At 40.7% G+C, this 21368-nt stretch overlaps 1 protein-coding gene across 1 annotated transcript in view; it reads right to left on the reverse strand.

The window, feature by feature from the left end:
• Positions 1 to 21368, reverse strand: part of VWA8 (von Willebrand factor A domain containing 8) — a 432115-nt gene that overhangs the window by 8224 nt on the left and 402523 nt on the right. Inside the window, exons 41-42 of the mRNA XM_090258845.1 lie at positions 16381 to 16506; positions 14171 to 14329 (exon numbers count right to left, since the gene is read on the reverse strand). Of these exons, the coding sequence (XP_090114971.1) occupies positions 14171 to 14329; positions 16381 to 16506 (285 nt within the window). The remainder of the gene's footprint in view (positions 1 to 14170; positions 14330 to 16380; positions 16507 to 21368) is intronic.

Here is a 21368-nt window from a genome sequence, read left to right on the forward strand (position 1 = left end):
GCTTGTCCGGACGTGTAGGAGGGGCAAAGCCAGGGTGGAGAGGTCAAGCTGTGCTGGCGGGGGTGGCTGCAGTGATTTCGGCGAGACAGCAGTAAGCACAGACACCTGTATTTAAGGGGAGATGAGAAGCACCTGGGGAGCACCCCCGGCTGCAGACCAAACCCGTCAGCTTGCGATTCCAGTGCTAGGGAAGGCAGAGCCCCATTGCCTCGGAGGGCGTGGGGATAGAGAATGAGGCTCCCGGTCTCTCAGTGGAGAGTGAACGGCAGGAATCCATCCTGGACCCCCACCCCCACACACAAAATGCCACAGCATGGTGAGAAGGGTCACCCGGTAGTGACGAGTGCATGGGACTCCACCCCCTATAGCGTAGGAAGTGTGACAGCCCTGCCCAGGAAGAAAAGGTAAACACAAAACTGTCAGGATGGCACAGATCATGACAGAGATCCCAATCATGCAGCTGACCAGACAGCAAATATCTAATCTAATGGCTCAGCAGATAGGAATTCTTTCTGAGGCACAGTTCAGAGCTTTGGTTATATGAATGCTTACAGATCTAACAGCAGATCTTAAACAAGACAGGAAAGGAGTGAAGGCTAGTCCTACTGAAATGAATAAAAACAGATATGAAACCAGTGGTGAGGGAAAGAAAACCAGGGATCAAATCAACAAATCGGAACATAGGGAAGGAACAGTCAACTAGTGCAGAAAGAGGAAACAGAAAGTGAGGAAAATGAGGAGAGGCGCAGAAACTTATCTGACAGCTATAAGTGGGCCAACATCCGAATCACAGGGTTCCAGAAGGTGAAGAAGAAGAAGAACTAGAAATTGAAAAGTTATGTGAAAAAATAATGAAGCAGAACTTCCCTAACTTGGGGAAGGAAATAGACTTACAGGTCCAGAAAGCACGGAGAGTTCCAAAAAAACTGGACCCAGGGAGAACCACACCAAGACACATTATAATCAAAATGTCAAAAATTAAGGTGAAAGAGAGAATCTTAAAAGCAGCAAGAAAGAAGAAGAGAATTACATACAAAGGGGTCCCAATAGGACTATCAGCTGATTTCTCAACAGAAGCTCTGCAGGCAAGAAGGGACTGGCAAGAAATATTCAGAATAATGAAAACCAAAACCTCCAACCATGATTACTCTCTCCAGCAAAGCTGTCATTCAGAATTAGAAGGGCAGAGAAAGTGCTTCCAGGACTAAGTAAAACTGAAGGAGTTCATCAGATCCAAACCACTGTTATATGAAATGTTAAAGGGACTTGTTTAGGAGAAAGAGGATCAAAACTATGAACATTAAGATGAAAACTGTATCACAACGACCAACAAAAGAAGCTAGGGAATTGAAACAAAGGCAGACTAAGTAGGCAACTAGAGTGGGAAAAGAATGCTAGGTATGGGGAACATTTTGGGGGAGATCAATGGGGAGGGGCAAGGGGAGAAAGAGAGGGAGATGGTATAGGAATTAAGAAGCATAGTAGGAGGGAGTGGAGTAGACAGGAAAATGTTGAGAAGAACTATATGCACAACCAATGGGCATGGACTAAAAGGGGGGGGACAACTGGAGGGAGGGGTCCACTGGGTGGAGGGGAACAAAGGGAAAATAAATTGGGACAACTAACAGCATAATCAATAAAGCATATTAAAAAAAACCATGAACACTAAAATGACAACAAACTCACAACTATCAACAACTGAATCTAAAAAATAGAAACAAAATCCAATTAAGAAAACCAGAATAGGAACAGAATCATAGGTATGGGGATCACTTGGAGGGTTATCAGCTGGGAAGGGAGAGGGGAAGAAATGGGGAAATGGTGCAGGGATTAAGAAGCATAATCAGTTGGTACACAATAGACAGGAGGAAGTTAAGAATAATATGGGAAAAGGTGAAGCCAAAAAACTTATATGCATGACCCATGGACATGAACTAAGAGGGATGGGATGGCTGGAGGGAAGGGGGATACTGGGAAGAGGGTTGCAAAGGGGAAAAAGTTGGGACTATTGTAACAACATAATAAAATACAGTTAAAAAAAAATAAAGAGAGAACTAGAACAGCATCTAGAGGGCTGTTGGCAAGAGGTGTCTGCATTTTCCAGGTGGCAGAGTAGAGGCTGTGGGGAAGGCGATCAGTTTCATAAGCAGTGGATCTAATTTGGAGAAGGAAGGAGAACACTCTTTTTTCTGAAACTAGAAGGGAGGCAGAGAAAATAACAATGCACAGAGATAAATACATAATTGGAAAGAACAAGTGTACAAATGAAGGCCTATATAGGATCTCTAAATATTTAAGAGATGTAAATCCAGCTACAAATTGTTAAATAAAATATGCTGTGTCCTCCTACTTTGATAAATATACACAATGACCTGGAAAGCCAGCATAAAATTTCAAATATTTGGAGTCCTTAAAGTTCTCTGAAAGAACATGGCAGTGTGGGCTTGCAGCCCACCATCTTTTCTTTCTACAGCTGGCTCTGTCTCACACCACGAGGCACCTCACATGCATGTGTGTGGACACCCAGCCCATCCATCCACACACCATCACACCCCTCCATACAGCTGTCTGTTGGCTATCCCTTGGACCTGGGGCCAACACCATTGGCCAGTTTGCCTTAGGAAGATGGATCTAAGAAGAGATGGAAGAAGTCCACAAAGGTCCTGGAAGCAGGCTTGGGGTCATTGGAGCAGGATAGCCAGGCCTCCCAGGAACTGGAGTATGATTTAGAAATTAGCCCTAAGTGGGCATATCCCCTTGGCTGTATAGCCTTGGCCATACAGGAGGGGTACGGTCAGAGGGCCAGAGTGAAGCCTTGGGCAGGGGGCTCAGGGATTATTCTATGCTCAGTTTTAAGATTTTTTTTAAATACAAAGAATAATACAAAATAATTGTGAGGACAATTTACCGATATATTTTTAAAAGCTTGACAATAAATACTTTCTAAGGATGTAAGAAATTTCATATATGAAAAAATTCTCATTAGTATAGTATCTTTCATTAAAAGATAACAAATAAAATAGAAACTTAAAATCTGTACAGTTCGGAACAATGGATAAGTATGGATTCCTGGCCTCAGTATGCACTCGGCTAAGGTCACCCACGTGTTCGGGTGCTAGGATCGGCATGGATGTGGAGAGAGCTGGCAAGATTCCTCCAGGGAAGTTTGCTCAAGGCCCTTAAATGTGATTGGACAATAGTCACAGCAGAAACTGTTTTAAGCAATATCCTTTCGAGTAGGTGCCAGGCAGGCTACTTTCATTACAGAGCCGGTGAAGTAATCTGTTAAATAGGATCCTATACCAGGGGGTAACATTAGCCACTTGAAACAGGGTAAGTTGTTCTTATTTGGCTAAGGTAAGAGGGCTATAAATATATTAGACCATTTCCTCCCTTAAAGTTTTTACTAATCAGATAAGCATGGATGAGACTGTATAAATAAATATTTGACCATGTGGTCTGCTCATAGGGTTGTCATAACTGGTTACCACAGTTGCTGGTTAATTATTAAGCACACAGCAGTTAAATAAGTTGTTGGATGTTCTTTATCAAAACCAGATATAGCAGTTATAAATACTTCGAAGCATTTTAGTAACTATCTATTTATAATTTGACTGACTGACCTATCTATCTACTATACTTTTCAGGCAAATGAAACAAAGATAAATGGGTTGAGGACCTCCTTTTCTTCCTTCCACCCTTCTTCCTTTTCTTTTTTCTTGTTTTTTCCCCTTTATTTGTGGCAAGGAAAGGGCTATTTGCAGAAGAATCTGCCTTTATCTGTGCCCCATTGGTATTACAGTGGCTGAGAAGACACACCTAAGGAATAGGATGCAGCTTATAAAATAACTTGCAGACCCAGGTTCTCATCTATCAGATGGCTTGGGGATGATTCTTTGCCCAGAGAAAATAAAATGCTTGAGAGGAATCCAAAGGATATCCAAATGTGGAGTATTTCTTGGTGTAACTGTAGATCATGCTAAGCTTCCATTAAAACCAGTACTTTTTACGTCTTAATTACCTAGTAACTGCTATCCAAGGAGCCCAACATGTTTTACAGACAGTTATTTGCCAATCCTCAAAACTGCCTGGGTTAAATTAAAAAGTATATAAGCTCATTCATTTCCAGTCTCTCACTCTCGATTCTGCCATTCATCCACTCTGGTTCCTTATGTGACAACTGTCAAATCAGACTTGGCAGGGTCTCAAGTGTGCTTCCCTGGAGGAATCACGGGAGTCACTAAACAAGAACCTCACTGTCATTATCAAAGCATGTAATATTTAGATTATAATTTTTTTGAGTAGCTCAAAATTTTTATAATCATGATTTCTGTATTTTTCAGAGCATCCCTGAAATCTCTGTGGGGTCTTGCATTTAGCATCCAACAAAAACAATAAATCACAGTAGTAAAAAAAAACCAAAAACCTCAATTAGAGAAGACCAATTTAATACCTCTTTGCTTTCAAAACTTATTTAGGTGACCTTTTGCTACATTTTCTTTTGAAAATTTCATTCATTTAGTGAAAAGGTATTACAAAAATGCTGAGTTTCATTCCAGGACACAAAGACTTATCATCAAATATGAAGGCTGATTTATAATACTTTGACTGCACAGTAAGCTCTGCTTAGAACAAAGAGCTGTCAGCATTTTTTGTGAATAAGGTTTATGTTTAAATTTCTATTGGGAAAGATGATCATTCACTAACTTTAGGAGAGGCGATGCTTTATTATGCATCCACATTAGAAGTAGGTATGAGACAATCATCTGAAGCTATTCCTGAAGACTGACGCTGTGTGAAATTCTAACCTCCTTTTAGAAATCCAAACACACTGTTCTAAGGTGGCACTACTGACAGTGGTCAGCAAATGACTTAGAAGATAATTATGTAATTTAAAACACCAAAAGTGCCAACAAAAAACTACAGTGTTAGTTAGCCAATAACCTACATACAGTAATAGCTAGTAACTTTCTTTCATACCATACAAGTTAACGTAAAAAAATTAATGTTCTGCAGATCAAGGATTGTAGACTTAGCCCTGACATTAACAAGCGTTTTGACCTAAGGCAAGTCACTTAACCTTTCCAAATCTTGTTTCTACCTGGTAAATAATGCTGATTTAGATGATCCCTAACATTATATGTTTATTAACCTCTCTTGACAAATAGGGATGATCTGTTTTACCTAACCTCACAGGGTCGATGAAAGGATACAGCGCTATACATTTAATGAGTACAATGCCAATGTTTGTATAGTTCTTAATAGTTTACAAAGTGCTTCTTTGTATCTCATCTTATTTTGATCCTCTCCACACTTTGGGGTAAGTGTTATTAACCTCACTTCACAAATGAAGTAATTGATGCTCAGGGAGATTAACAGACTTTCTTAAGGTCAGAGATCTAGTATTGTTAGAGGTGGAAGCCAAACCCAGGTGCTCTAACTCTAAATTCAATGTTTTTTTTAAAGTATATTTTATTGATTATGTTGTCACAATAGTTCAAATCTTCTTTTCCCCTTTGCTCCCCTCCACCCAGTACCCCTCTTCTCTCCAGCAATACCACCCTCCTTAGTTCATGTCCATGGGTCATGTATATAAGTTCTTTGGCTTCATCCTTTCCTATATTATTCTTAACTTCTCCCTATTTTGTACCAACCTATGCTTCTTAATCCTAGTGCCATATCCCCATTTCTCCCCCTCTGCTCTCCCAGCTGATAACCCTCCAAATGATCCCCATACCTATGATTCTGTTCCTATTCTGGTTTGCTTAGTTGGATTTTGTTTTTATTTTTTAGATTCAGTTGTTGATAGTTGAGAGTTTGTTGTCATTTCAGTGTTCATAGTTTTGATCTTCTTTTTCTTAAGTAAGTCCCTTTGACATTACATATAATAACGGTTTGGTGATGATGAGCTCCTTTAGCTTTACCTTGCCTGGGAAACACTTCATCTGCCCTTCCATTCCAAATGATAGCTTTGCTGGATAGAGTAATCCTGGTTGCAGGATGCCTTTCATCACATTGAATACTGCTTGCCAGTCCCTTCCTGCCTGCAAAGTGTCCTCTGAGAAATCAGCTGATAGTCCTAGAGGCACCTTCCTGTAGGCAACTCTCTGCCTCTCTCTTCCTGCCCGCAGGACTCTGTCTCTATCTTTCACTTTTGACATCTCAATCATGATGCATCCTGGTGTGGTCCCCTCTGGGTCCAGCTCACTCAGGACCCTCTGTGCTTCCCGGACCTGTATGTCCATCTCCTTCACAAAATTTGGGAAGTTTTCCTCATTTTTTTCAATTCTTGCTTCCTCATTCTGTACTGGTTGACTGTTTTTTTCTTCTTTATGTTCCAAATCATTGATTTGAACCCCGGTTTCCTTCCCTTCACCTGGTTTTGTGTGGATTTTCCTTTGTTTCACTTAGCATAGCCTTCACTTCTTCTCTTATGCATTTGCCATACTTAAGCATATGTGTCAAGCCTGTGAGCATCTTTATCACCAGTGTCTTGAATTCTGCATCTGTTAGGTTGTCTATCTCCTCATTTGTTAGCTTGGCTATCTTCCCATCGCTTAGTTCTCCCACTGGAACCTTGATCCGTTCGTACTTTTGGGCCATATTTCTCTGTCTCCTCATTCTGACAGGCTCCTGTGTTTGTTTGCCTCCGTGTGCCAGGTAGAGGTGTCACTCCTGTTACGTTGTAAGGGGCAGAGCCTCAGGGATTTGTCAGTACAGCATGACCTGTTTCACCACGTTGTTGCGCTGTATGTGGGGGAGGGGTCCGAGAGGGAACAATGCTGCCTGCCCAGCACTGGACCGTTTTCCAGGCACATCTCCCACTTCCACACCAGAGTGGCGTCCCTCTGGCCGTCGTCCCCAGAGTGGGTGGGTCTGTGGACATTCTAGGACTGTGGGGGCCCTGTAAACAAGCAGACTCTGCTGAGAGACCGGCAGTTTCTGCCTCTACCCCAACCCCCACTGTTCTGCACAGTCAGAAGCAATGAGGCTTGATTTTCCCCGGTGCTGGGACCATGAGCTTCGAGGTCCTGTGAGGAGCTGGGAACGACCCCCAGGTGTCCCTTCTGACTTTTTAAAATGTGTGACTGTGCTTTCTGCCAGCCTGCAACTGTCGCTGCTCCTGCTGCCATCACACCTCGTCCTCTCTGCCCCGGCTCTGCCTCTCCTACCTGTATGGACGAGTATTTCTTCCATATATCTTTGTTTGCTGAACTTCCATGCAGCTTGATTTTCTGGAACTTTTGGTTGTCTCTAGTTTTGAGGTAATTGTATTCCTTCTTAGTTGTGGAGGGAGATGTGGCGTGTCTGTCTAGGTCTCTATCTTGGCCAGAAGTCCCCATTGTTTTTATTATAGAGAAATAACCATTCCCTAACTCCTCCACTGCCCAATCTTTACTTCAGTTTTTCTAATGGTTGGCTTGGCCAATGATTATCTACATCAACAATTGGGTCAATTCTGAATCTTGTTTGACTTTGGACTCAGAGAAGTCTGTACACTGTTTTTTGGCCCTATCTCCATGTGGCAATAAGACTTTAGTCAAATGCTGAGTCTGATAGGAAAACTGGTTTCCACTTCTAAATGTGTGAAACATTCCTGAGGTGTGGGAAAAAGACAATGAATTGTTTTTCATAGAAGGAATTTTCCCAGTAGCTTCTGGCTGTGAGTCATATCTTTTTACATCATTCTGTGAATCAACCCTGTCTTTCTGACCAAGGTATCTTTGAGAAATGTATGTCCATTTTACCCCCTTGGGGCGGTGAAATGTTAAGGGAAGGAGAAAATAGAGTACTTTATATACAGGGTACAGCTCCTCAATTACAGCTTTGTAAAAATAACAACTCAGAAGGAATAAAATGGCTGCAAGAAACAGAAATAAAACATCAACTAAGAAAGGGCCCTGATGTGGGAGTCAGACGTCCTGGCTTTTCACAGTCTCACTATGTGAACTTGGTCTTGATTGCATCATCTGCAAAACAAAGAGTTTAAAAATAATTTCTGAGGTCATTCCTGCCCCCAAGGTTCTCAGAAAATTCAATGGTACACCCCAAAAATGCAGTAAAAAGCCTGCCTTACTTAGTCACAGGAACACCTGTGCCTTGTTTTTTCCTGTCAAGGGAGTGAATTATCTAAACCAAACTAAGGATTGATAAACGCTTTTCCAAAAAGAAAGCCCTCAGAGTCTATAAGAAATCACAATCCAGTATTGGCCCTGGAATATTGGTTTTCTACCTTAAAAATTTTTAAAGGCAATGGAACTCTTTATATGAAATATTACACAGAAGCCCAGACTATGAAAGCAGGCAATATCAATATGAGTGGAAATGTTCAGGTTGAAGTGGGGAGGGAGGGGGAAGGGAAAAAGCTGCCCACTCATCCTTGCCTCCTATCACCCTTTAAGGGTTCTTTTTTTCTTAATTTATTTTTTATTAATTAATTTATTTTTTAACAAGGTTACTTTATTTTAATTTTATTTTATTTATCTGTTTTTAGCAAGAGGGAAAAGGAGAAAGAGAGGGAGAGAAACATCAATGTGCGATTGCCTCTCACATGCCCCCAGTGTTCTTTGTTACACTGTTGGAAACCATGGCCTTAGAATATGGTTTATACGTCTCCATAGAAACAATAAATTTGGGTACTTCTCCCCCCTGAAGTCCAGCTTCTCAATAACTAAGTAAATCTGTTTTTTGGTGTCACTATTTGAGTGTTTGGTGAAGCATCAGCTAACTTTTGGTGTTATTGAGTACTTTGAAAAAGAACAAGGCACTGAGAGCTTCTGGACAGAGGTCTGCCTTACGGTCATAGCGAAATCACAAGGACCAAACTGTAATAAAGATAAAGGAAAAAAATGCTTCACAACCATTACCATTTCACTTTTCACCTTTGTGTTTAAAACTTCTGCTGATTAGAGGAGTTTATGCTGATTATTAGCAAATAATGTTGCTCCTGTCTTAAGTGACCTACTGTAAATGCTGTTCCTGAGACTTGAACTCGGTTGGTACAACAATTATGAGCAACGTTAAAAACTCCAGATGGCTTTGAAATGTGTCCTGCCACAGAATCACCTTTCCTTTTCAAGAATTCTTGCTCAAGGGTCCTTGTGGCTTGGCATAGGTCATGCTAAGGTAGAATAAAAAGTGGAGGCTGACTCCTAATAAGCCTCTTGGAGTTTAATGGCCCAGCACTCAGGAGCTGAGCCCAAGTCAAATAAAACACAACGTAGATGCCAAGAGAGAGGTTTCATGGAAGAGTCCAGATCACGGGGCCAGGACAGTGGCTTCTGACAGTTTCAAAGCAAATATAGACTAGACACCTTTACAATAGAGGGATAACTGCAGGAGCGCGACATTGAGAACTGTCTGGAACTAGGGAGTGGGGAGTCTCAGAGCACATTGCTGAATTCTTACACACACCACATGCAATGCCATCCTGGGTTATGGAATATAAATTTCTCACCAGGAGCTCCTAAAGCTGTCTTTTGTTCATGCACCACTTTATATTAGCTGCGTAACTTTCATGAATTATTCCTAGTTATTATGCTTCCTTCACAGGAGAAAATGAAAGTATAGCCCTGACCAGATGGCTCGGTAGGTTTAAGTGTCGTCCCATACACCAAAAAGGTTGTGGGTTTGATTCCTGATAAGGACTCATATTTAGGTTGCAGGTTCAATCCCCGGTCGGGGCATGTACAGGAGGCAACTCATCAGTGTTTTTCTCTCTCTCTCTCCCTTCCTCTCTCTCTAAAATCAATAAAAATATCCTTGGATGAGGATTAAAATAAATAAATAAAAATGAAAAAAGAAAATGAAAGTACAGAGAGACAAATAAGTTTAATATAATCACAGTGCAGAGTAGAATGCTATACTGCCACTTGATCTATGCATCAAGTATCTCTGAAAAAATGACAAAAAAAAAAAATTCTACTATCCCTGGTTACCACCAGAGAGGAGCACTGGGTCTTGAGAGAGAGGGGAGCTTATATTTTACTCTTACTCCTTTGTATCTTTTATGTTTTGTACTATTTTGTACACCCATTACCTATAACCCAAAATATTTAATCATAACAAAAAGTTCTCATAGAATATAAGTAGGCTCCATCCCACCCCCATCACACCTCCTTCACAAAGGAGACCTGGACATCCTCAGCTCAGCAGAGATTGGGTGGCCTGTGGCCACTCAAAATCTTAGCTACGTAGGCAGGGGTGGTGGGAATATTAATCAAAATGTCGAGTGTACCTGGTATGGGGGGAAAGACTGTTAGCAGTTCTGGCAATATAGAGAATATGGGGGTGAGATAAATGGCAATAGTAGAAAACAGCCGGTCAAATCCAGAATGAAGGGCGTTCTACAAACAACTGATCTGGACTCTCAAGAGTGTGACCATCATGAAAAGCAAAAGTGGTAGTGGTGGGAGGGATAGCTGTTCCAGATTAAATGAGGCTGATGAAACATCACAACCAAAAATAAGATGTAAACCTTGACTGGATCCTAGATTGTGGGGGCAAAAACAATTAGAAAAGACACCCTTGGGATATCTGGGAAAAATGCATTTAGATTTGATATTGGAAGATATTATGAAATTATTGATAATTTTCTTAGATGTGATAATGGTACTGAAGTTGCATTAGGGACTGTCCTTACTCTAAAGAGAAGCATAATGAAGTATTTAGAGGTAAAGCACTATGGTGTTTATAACTTTTATTTCAAATGACTCAGGGTGTGGGGGTCGAGTATATATATTTAGAGGGAAATGCAAAGCAAATGAAGGAAAATATTAACAATTGGTGAATCTAAGTGAAGACATATGGGTGTTAAATTTATTGTTCTTTCAACTTTTTGCATGTTTAAATTTTTTCAAAGGTTGAGAAGTAAAGGGAACAATTTAAAAACAAAACAAAACAGGACAAAAAAACAAAAAAGAGAAAAGAAACAGAGAAGTCCTGGGCTCTATCCTGCTCTGTCTCCAGCTGGCCTTCCAACTTTGGGAAAAGTCCTCACTGTTTCTGAGTCTCCATTTCCTGTCTGAGGAATGAAGAAATTCGAGAAAATGACCTGGGAGGTGACCCCAGTTCTGAAGTCTGTGGACATGAGGAGGGACTTGCAGGAACAGGACTTGGTTATGCCTTCCCTGTCCTGTCCCCTTACCCCATCCCTCCAGACGCTTGCCTCTGTACCACTTTTCCTCAAACAGCTTGTTTTGTGGACTCTTAAGGTATCTCCTTTTGTTGAAACTATTTTAATGCACTGGTTTCATAACATTTTGTATGCTCTTAAAAAAAGTTGTAAAGAAACTTTAGTGAATGTGAGGAATGTGCTTATAAGTACACAAAAATGCACAAAACCAAAACCATTTAAGAACTGCCTATTAAAAATTGAATAGCATAAAAATGATAAAACTACTTCAAGTTCTTCTTGGTGTCCTGCTATAATTTCTTGCTATAAATATCACTACAGTGATCAATATAGCTGTTGTTTTTCTAATAAAGACTGAGAAAATTCTTTACACTGTTGTGGCAAGAGAAGAGACTATCAGCAAAATACTGCTTTAGAAGTGATGTCCTGAAGGGGGCTGTTTGGGGCAGAGCTGTGTTTGCACCTCTTATTGGAAGTCTCTCAGCAACTGTCTGAATTAGTGGTTTTTATATGTCTCCACCATAAGGCTACAAGCTCCAGGATGGCAGGGAACTCCATACCTAGCAGAGTACGCTACATTTAGCAAGTGTTCAATTCATGTTTGTAATTTTATTGAAATCTAGCACCTCATTCAGCGTAATTCGGTTTGTAACTGTCAATTAAGAACAAAATAAAACAACATCTTGTGTATACTCATTTCCTTGATGTTGCTTCTTTTTTGTCTATGTTCAGTTTCATTAAAAGTGCTTCCAGATTACAGAACTTTAACAGTGAGAAATGAACAAAATATGAATCTCCCTACACTCCACTGTGAAAAATGTAGTGGAATATTCAACACGCTCTGTGATAATCACACCAACTACCTGCAGGCTGTCAGAGTGGTTCCTGAATTTCCTATTAGTTTTGTCACTTTGTGCCTTTTGTCTAATCCTTTAATGGGTCCAGGGGAGCTGTGTAACCAATTTCTTGATTAACTTCTAATAAGTCTTTCTTAAAACTTAGAAGAACTATTGTGGTTTCACAAATAAGAGCAGTTCTCCTTTCAAAGGCATAGAAATCCTCTTTCAAACTAGAAATTCTATTCTGGATAAGTATGCCAAATTTCATAAGTGGTATGTTTGCTACAGTCTATAACTGATTAAAATTTCAAACTAAAATGAGGAACACTGACTTTCAAGATCCACAAGAGGTGGATGTGCTGATTCAAATATTAGCAGAACCCAAAGGTTTTAGAACATTAGGTGGGATTTATACTGATGCAATAATATTTAACCATCCTTTGTTTATCAGTGGTCCAAGTGATTTAAGTATTAACCTCCACCTCATACTAGAAAGGATCTAAAATATTTTCAAGTAAACATTTTCTACAAATCCATAAAACATTAAAAAGTAAAAAAATCAAAATCAAGCCCTGGTCAGGTGGCTCAGTTGGTAGGAGCGTCATCCTGTACAACAAAAAGTTTGTGGGTTCGATTCCCTGTCAGAGCTCGTACCTAGGTTGCAATTCAATCCCTGGTCAAGGCATGTATGTGAGGCAACTGATCAATTTTCTTTCTCATATCAATGTTCCTCTCCCTCTCTCTCTTACTCTCTCTCTCCCCACTCCTAAAATTAATTTAAAAACACTTCCTCGGGTGAGGATTTAAAAAATTAAATTAAGTAATAAAAATCAAGAAAAACTTACATCTAAAGGGACGGAGGGTCAAAGGAAGGAAAAGCTGAACACTAGTCTGCAAGCTGTAAGACATAACAAAGTAGTCATAGTGGCTCTTTGATTTTAGTTCAGAGCTTCCTGGCAACGAAAACCAAGAGGGAATCTTAAAACAGTTTCATAGTTTTCACTAATCACAAGGGGAAATATACTCCAGTTCTTTAAGGGAAACAAAGCTACTCCCTCCAGTGAAAGTCCATGTTCTATTTATATTTGTATCCTGTATTTGTACAGAGCCTGGTAACACACAGCATTCCTTCTTCCTACCATTTAATCCAATGCCTTTTCCTACCACTTAATTCTAAAAGCATCTCTCATAAAGAACATCATAAAATGGACCCTGGGAGACTCAGAGCCTCACAAATGGGACTAAAGTAAATGAGGTGATGGGTTCCACCAATCTGTTTCTTGCCTATCCACTATAACACACAGCAACCCTCAAGTGTAAGTGGGATTTCAAGGCAATAACCATCTAAGGTCACCTATTTCTGAAGGACACATTTGATCCGGAATACAATCTAGAATGTCTATGGACAGACTGTACCCCTCACACATGTCTGCATATGCACCATTTCTTTCAACTGAACTTCCGACAATAAATACACAGCATGTGATTGAATTCAAGGTTATCTGTTCTGGTAAGGGCCGGAAGTGCAAGTGCTCTCTGAGGCTTGCAGAGTAAGAGAGAATCGATGGGCTCATCTCAGGCTACAGGGGAGCCCTTCTCCATGCTCAGAACTCTAAAGGAGGACGCAGAGCAAACTGAGCAACAGCAAGATGGAAACGTTTGATGGAAGGCTGTGTTTCTCCCAGGGTCACCGTCTCCATTGTCAGCCGGGGAGCCATCTATTACTGTGGAATCCTCACCCAAGTGGAAAGACAAATCAGTGTTGAGAGTACTTTGAGAGTGACCTCAGACTTTGGGAGGCTGCCTGGCTGGTGATGGGCAAGAACAGGAGTGGGGATGGGAGAAACTGGAATGAGGATGGTGGCTCTGAGAAATTTGGGGAGGAGGCCTGTGGTTCCTCCAAGTGCCTGTTTTTGTTGTTTCCCCATAACGTTATGGCTAACACCACAAAGCTTGTGAAGTTCAGTGCTTTTTTCTGTGGTAAGTGCCCTCCAAATTCTGGTGTTATCATTTTTTGATTATGAGAGCAGATAAAACCACAGGTTCACTTTCTCTATGACACATGAACTGATGAGAAGATGAAGATTTTTGTCTGCTCTGGGTGGAGACAACAGCCACCTATCCACCATTGTGGCCTAAGTCGGGGCTGAGTCTTAGGCAGATGTGGTCAGTGGTCATCCTTAGTTCATGCCATTACCTTGAACTTGTCTTCATAGCTCTCGAAGGCTTCCATTACCATACACACAGCCTCCATTGAGCGTTCCAGTCGGCCGTCCACCCCATTAAAGCGATACATGCTGCCAGACACATCCACCACCAGGCGCAGGCGCTTGGGTTTCTGTTGGGGGCTTCCCAGCTGTGAGAGGGAACAACAGAGTTTTGTGAACCAGAAAACCATCAATGGCTGCTGTTCTGGGGATCTCACTCACACAGGCCCAGAGTACCAGCCATGAGGCAGGCAGTAAGCTACAGGCTCAGTGCTGCATGATGCAAGGGGAAAGGCATCTACCAAATATATTTCAGTAAATGGAATTTCAGACTTGTGCTGGTAGCAGCCATATGGGAAAGATCTTCCTTTGGAATATATGATCCTTTTAAGACTCAACCTACTCTAGTAAAACTGCCTTACTAAAGCTGATGCTATCTTAAAAATAATAATCTGGAAGGATATAAACCCCAACATGTCATTTTCATGTCATACCTCAGACCCAGTTACTCCAGCAAGACTGAGCTGTTTTGGAAGCCCACATGAATTTTACTTGTACTTGTTGTGTAATGATCTGAAAATCATTTTCCACAGAGTCCACAAAAAATGCCAGATCCCTAAAACAAGGTTCTGTGAGAGGGGGCCTGGCAAAGAACCGAAGGAAAATATTTCTTCAGTCTTTTGCATTAGTAAGTTTTCAGCTTTCTCTTCCTTCCAGTTACTGAATTACTACTTCTCTTTACTCCCTTGGCAGTTAAAAGCATAAAAGGAGCATCTCACTGCTATTTAGTAACAACTGTCAATTAAAATGTGAAACTCTCATGGGTTTCAGTTTGATTTTGGACTCATGCCTGCCAATCTGTAGAATCAAAAACAAAAGCATATTTTTCATTGTATGTACAAGAAAAAAGGAAGAAACAAAATTCCAGACTATTATGTTATTATATACTTGCTGACATGTATGAAAACTCACAAGCTGAGTAGTAATTTTAAGAAAATACTGTGGGTATTAGTGTAATGGTTTAAGACAAATTCAGTATATTTCTTAAAAACTTGCAGAGTCTGCCGAAATTAAGAACAGTACCACACATACTTCCATGACTACTCACAATTTCAGATATATCTAAACACATTTGTTGACCACAGTGAGTCAGTAAAGAACGCAGTTGTTGACTCATACCAATGACATGAAAGTAAGAACTCCCCAAATTACCACAGGATCCTCTCTGAATCAACTTTTAAATGGAGGACGTGACTCCCTCTCCCACCAGCCACCGTGTCCCCAGCTCTCAGTGGCTAATTTGCAGTTCTGGTTATTCAAGGACATAGGAAGTCACAGGGTCCTCCAAGGGACTCAATATTTCACCTTATTGCCCTTGTTTTGCAAATATTTTAATATTACAGCTGTCTAAAGCTTTACATATGTTTACATTAGAGTTATTTTTTTTAAAAATTCCTCATTTTCTAAAATTTTCTTCAGTCATAGGATGGATACAGATCTTTAAAGTAACAGAAGAAAACCACCAAGACTACACTGGTGTTTTCACTAACAAGAGCCTCTGGGATTCATAGGCTCGGAGGGTCTTCAGTTCCCTCTAGAGCACCCTGCTCGGTGTCCTGGGAGCAGCTCTGCAGGGAAGCATCAGCCGCTCTCTCAGCTGCTGGCTTCCAGGTGGTCTCTACTGATGGGAGGCACTGGCAGGAGATCAGAGGGTGAGGTGGGATATTTGTTCCCTCAGTCGGTTCTCTGCTGTGGCCCATGGGCGAGCTCTCCCTATGCTGAGGGCCACAGCTCCTGTGGGGCAGCCCTCTCCAGGTCCCAGTAAGTGCTCTTGCCCTCTGTGCCTTTCCGGGCTCAGGGCAGGTTAGGGCTCTGCGGCTGGGACCCCACACTGCCTCTTCACGCCTTTCCTAAACTACACCCGTACTTTCATAAATAGACTTTTTATTAACTGTTCCTTAAATGACTCAATTTGAGTGTGCCTACCTGGTGTTTCTTCACTCATGCTTGGATTTTGAATCATGTAATAAATAGTATAATAGTTATATTTTTTCTAATTTTTTTTTCAATACAATGCTTTCCTTGGTTGCCACATTCAGGGTTTATGGTGTTTTGACAAGGACAGCAACTCAAGAAAGCAGCTGTCTATAGAGAAGGCCAAACTCTGCAGCTTCGAGGCAACTAGTTGACCATTACTTACCTGTGGCTCCAAATCACCACGGCGTTTGTAGATGGCTTTCTCTCCAGTCAGCCCATCAATGATCTTGGCATCATCTAGTTCCCCAGTAGCTTGGTGTCTTAGCCACTGTCTTTCTTTACCTTTAGCCTGAAATGATACACACACAAATCCTTATTTTCATCAGTTCTGCAGGGTCCCTGACATACTTTATGTATGAATAATAGGAAACACATCCAGGATCTTTTCAAAAAGTAATGGTTCTGCATGAACACAGTTTCATAAATGGACTGATTTCTGCTTTTCTGACAAAGAAATGCCCTTTGTGTGGATTTTGCCAATTTTAATTGTTTTAACATATGAAATGATAAAACAAACTCACTTAGAGTACATACTAATGGGAAAACAGTATGCAAATGAACCGCTTGAGAATGTGCAATATCTGGAAATGTAATGGTGATGCACTGCTCACGGATTTTTGGCCACTGTACTCCTAGAAAATTTATTAGGTAGCAAAACAATGACCTTGAACTTGTTAACATTGTCTGCAAACACAGAGAATCTTCAGAACTCTTCATTTTGGAAAGAAGTTGTTATTCAAGTTCTCTGTGATCTACAGTGCAACAACAGAGCATGAACATTTGTACCCCACATGTCTCACACATCATCTATACTTAAAATTCTAACATTATTTCCTGTAATACTTTCCCACAATAAGTTATAACCATGCCAGGTGGACTGAGATGATCGTTAAACAAAAAGAATGATAATATCCTAGTCAAGGAGTAGGATTTTAACAGCCAGGGATTATATTTATATTAAGCAGAGGGAGGAACAGCTAAAATATTTTTATTCATGCTAACTACTGTAGTAAAGATCACGTACTCTAGAATCAGACGACCTAGTTCCAACCCTCCCTTCCCCATGATCAGATGTCTGACCTCAAAAGTTACTTAACCAGTTTGCATTTAAGTGTCTTCATTTCTAGTTTCTACTTTAATGAGTTATTTGTGAAGGTTAGATGAGCTACTACAAGAAATCAGCTAAGAAAGTGTCTGGAAACCTATGTTAGCTGGTATCTTCATCATCATCATTGTCAGGTGAGACATAATATAGACAACCAGGTCCACATTAATTTAAGCACACTTCCATCACTGTTTCATTTGAGGTGGCAGTATGACAGCACTGTCATTGAATATACAAAGTCATGCTTCAGGCAGCCAGTGTCTATGTTAGGGGCAGACTAACCACCCACAAAGGAACTCCACACAAGATAACTCTGGGTAGTGTTGTATGTGTTGTCTTCTTGTTCCAGATACCCTTGCTGCAAACAGGTACAAAATTACCACATTTGAATACAGATACATTAATGTGAACATGAAATAAAAAGAGGAAAACTCCTAAGCTGCCAGCATAAACATATTAAATTTGGTGGGCAGTTAATTCCAGAAACTACCAGGTTTGTGACTCTTGGAGTGTGTTCTTCCCTGATGTGTGTTCTTGGTAAGGACCCCATGATCTCTAAGGAAAATGGGACTCATTGGAGCATAGCTCAATGAGTTCATGTAACTTTATAAAACATACAGCTACACGTAGTAGGAGGAAAGGGTCAGTAGTCTTCAAGAATCCTTTCTCAGTAGTCTATGGATCAGACAGACAAGGTTTAGCTGTCCCTGCAACAGTGATTGGGACCCAGTTCTTATCTCCTCCTTTTCCCAGGCATTCCTGATATCTTGCTTCTAGGATTCCTTATGCTGGCAAACACAATTGTGGATGAGCATTTCGGTGCCTTTCAATCCTGAGATTCTATGACTCTTGGCAGTACCTATCTGCAGAGCACTGGCTTCTAACACCTTTCATAGGTGAGGACAGACTTGTACAGATTAGTCTAGGCTGAAATCATAAGCATTGCAGAAAGGGCAAGGGGAAGTGGTAGTGGTAGTCAGCTGCCATCAACAAGGCACAGAAGCTGGATTCTAGAGCTGGGTATGAGAAGAATGTGGGATTAGAACTGGAATGAGAGTACATGACATGTCAAATTACAGCTGTGCCACTGCTATCAAGTACTGCTTTTCAAAGTTTCATCAATTCATTGGCAAGGCAATGACCCTGAGGACTTCCCACCCAATTCCACTAGCTACCATAACCCCATAAAGAATCATTGCAATGCATACAGATTAAGTAATTTTTGTGATTTTTAATGCAGGTTACAACTGTAGTAAAAATAAAGCCCCCATCATCTCACCACAGTGAAAATATAAAAGGCCATAATTCTAATTAATAATTCTACTCCCTTCTCCCTATTTTAGTGTTTCTGAAAACAGAAGATATCTTCTAATTGATGACAAAAGACACTTGCCAAGGCAACAGGCAGATGGATTAATCGTGACCTTGTTGTTATACCTGGAGGACACACATATGGCATTAGCTGAGCGTAGCAGGTATCATCTCATTGAATTTTATTTTCACTGGCAGCACAGGAAATTGGCTTTTGAGTTAAAATTCTTAATTCTTACTTTAAATGGATTAAGAAACATGACACTGCAACAGAGCATTGGAATAACGAGCAAAGACATGGAGCCTCATGATACAAATATATCATACGTGAAGCACGAGTCTTTGCTGCAGAAACGACTGCACTTCCAATCAGATCTACAAAGGTATAATTCCCTGACAGAAGGGATTTGGGTTTAAATTTTTTAGGAGGACATATGCATAGAGGACCTCATGTCACAGGCCAGGCCCTGCAATTAAAGAGGAGAGAAATCTCTACATTTCATAAAATAGGTCACAGCATTCTTAAAGTTAGCAAAAGTTGGGGGGACTGATTCATATACCACGAAGAATAATCAGACACTTGTACACCTGCTCAAATGTTTAAGGGAAGCTACTGAATTTCTAGTCACATGTAAGTCAATTAAGTACAATATGTAACTCTCAGTTTAACCAAATACTAAGTGTACAAAATACTGTAGTTTCTGATAAGGCTAGAGATTATACTGTCATTCCTAAAGGAATCAGAGGTCTGGATCACGAGTATGAGTTAATAAAAAAGAAAAAATAAAGCGTGGTGTCACTGTCTAGCACATTGCTCTATTTTACTTTCTTTATACTTATCATTGTTTTTAAATATATTATTTCTTTGTCTTTATTACCTACCTGCTCCACTAGAAAGGAAGGGTCATGGATAAAAGCCCTTATGTCACTCCAAATCAAGAATAGTGCCTGATACATAATAGGTATTCAATAAAAATTTATTGAATGAAAGTTGATTGTTTATTGTAAAATGTTAAGTGATAAAAGTATGAAATGAAAGCATATATCGTCATCGTCGGCAGCCGTCCGTCTCGAGAGACGATGGTGTAGCTTCTTAAGAGTCTATCTGCACTGCCGAGAATGGTTGTGCAGTCCGACTCGGGAGTGACACGGTATCTGTCTACTCCCGTGTTGAATCGACATCTTGCGATGACGCTGGAGTGTCCTCTCCAGTGGAGCTGAAGCTACAGAGCCTGGGCAGGGTGATATGGAGGGTCTGCTGTTGCCCATGCAGCAGACCCCCCCTCTCTTCGCAGCTGAAGGATCCAAGGGAAAGACGGAGTCAATACAGCTTGGCTTCAGGTGCGCCGCAGGAGTTGCCGGTATTGACTACAACGTCAAACCGCCTTAGGGACTCCGGCTCCGGATTTTCTGTCGGGGTTTACTCCCTTAGCCTTTCCCCTGAAGAGGTATGGCGCAAGGCAGTGGAGGTTTTTTGGAATCAGAGTTTTCCTTCTCTGATGTGCCCTGACTGGAAGATCGAACCAGCGACACTTAGCTCGCAGGCCGACGCTCAATCCACTGAGCCAAACCAGCCAGGGTTGAAAGCATGTATATATAGGTGGTATTATCTCAATGTATATGCATGCATATTACATACACAAAAATATGTAGGAGAAAACAAATACAACATTAGCAGTCATGGTTACTTCTGAATTACAGATTTATGAGTGATATTGTTTTCTTCTTTTAGTTTCTTTATTTTCCAATTTTCATATAACTTGTGACTTTAAAATCTGAAAAAAAGAAATAAGATATTTTTTCCCTCCCTCAAAGGCATTAAAAAAATTCTTTTATATTTTTAAGAAACATACCTTTGAGACCAGCTTACAGGTTATGGAGAGCAGGAGTTCTCAAATTTAATGTGCACATAAATAACTCAGGGGTCTTACTGAAATGCAATTCCTGATTCAGTAGGTCTAGGCTGGTACCTGAGACTCTGCATTTCTAACAAGCTCCCAGGTATAGCTGGTACACAGACCATACACTGATGAGAAGGGACACAGAGGATTACTGGGGAACATAAGTAGTCTATGCAATGCCTGTTGAAAACCACCACATAGAAATGCACTAGCAAAGACCTAGTCTCTCTGAAGTTTGCTCCCTACCACAAACTACTAAAATGGCATTGAGATCTCTTTATCTTCACAGTGATGGCCACAACCATTTCTTTCCCCCAAAACGTAATATGTACCAAACTTCATCTTACTACAAAATCTATCTAGAGAATAAGAAGATAAACCACAGACCGGGAGAAAATATTTACAAAAGACATAACTGATAAAAAAACTGTTATCCAAAATATACAAAGAACTCTTAAAACTCAATAATAATAAAATGAATTGATCTTAAAAATGGGAAAAAGATCTGAACAGACAGCTTACCAAAGAAAATATATAGATGATAAAAAAGCTTCTGAAAAGGCGCTTAATGAGACTTCCGGTCAAGATGGAGGCCTAGACAGACACGCTGTGTCTCCCTCCACAACTAAGGAGGAATACAACTACCTCAAAACTAGAAACAACCAGAAGTTCCAGAAAATCGAGCTGTATGGAAGTCCAACAAAGATATAAAGAAGTACTCATCCAGACAGGTAGGAGGGGGGAGAGGACACAGTGTTGTGGTGGCAACAGCGGCAATGGCAGGCTGGCAGAAAGCAGTGACATTTTAAAAAGTAGGGAGGGACACCTGGGGAG

This window comes from Furipterus horrens, unplaced genomic scaffold, assembly GCF_987537825.1.
Source record: "Furipterus horrens unplaced genomic scaffold, mFurHor1.1.pri manual_scaffold_12, whole genome shotgun sequence".
NCBI lineage: Eukaryota > Metazoa > Chordata > Mammalia > Chiroptera > Furipteridae > Furipterus > Furipterus horrens.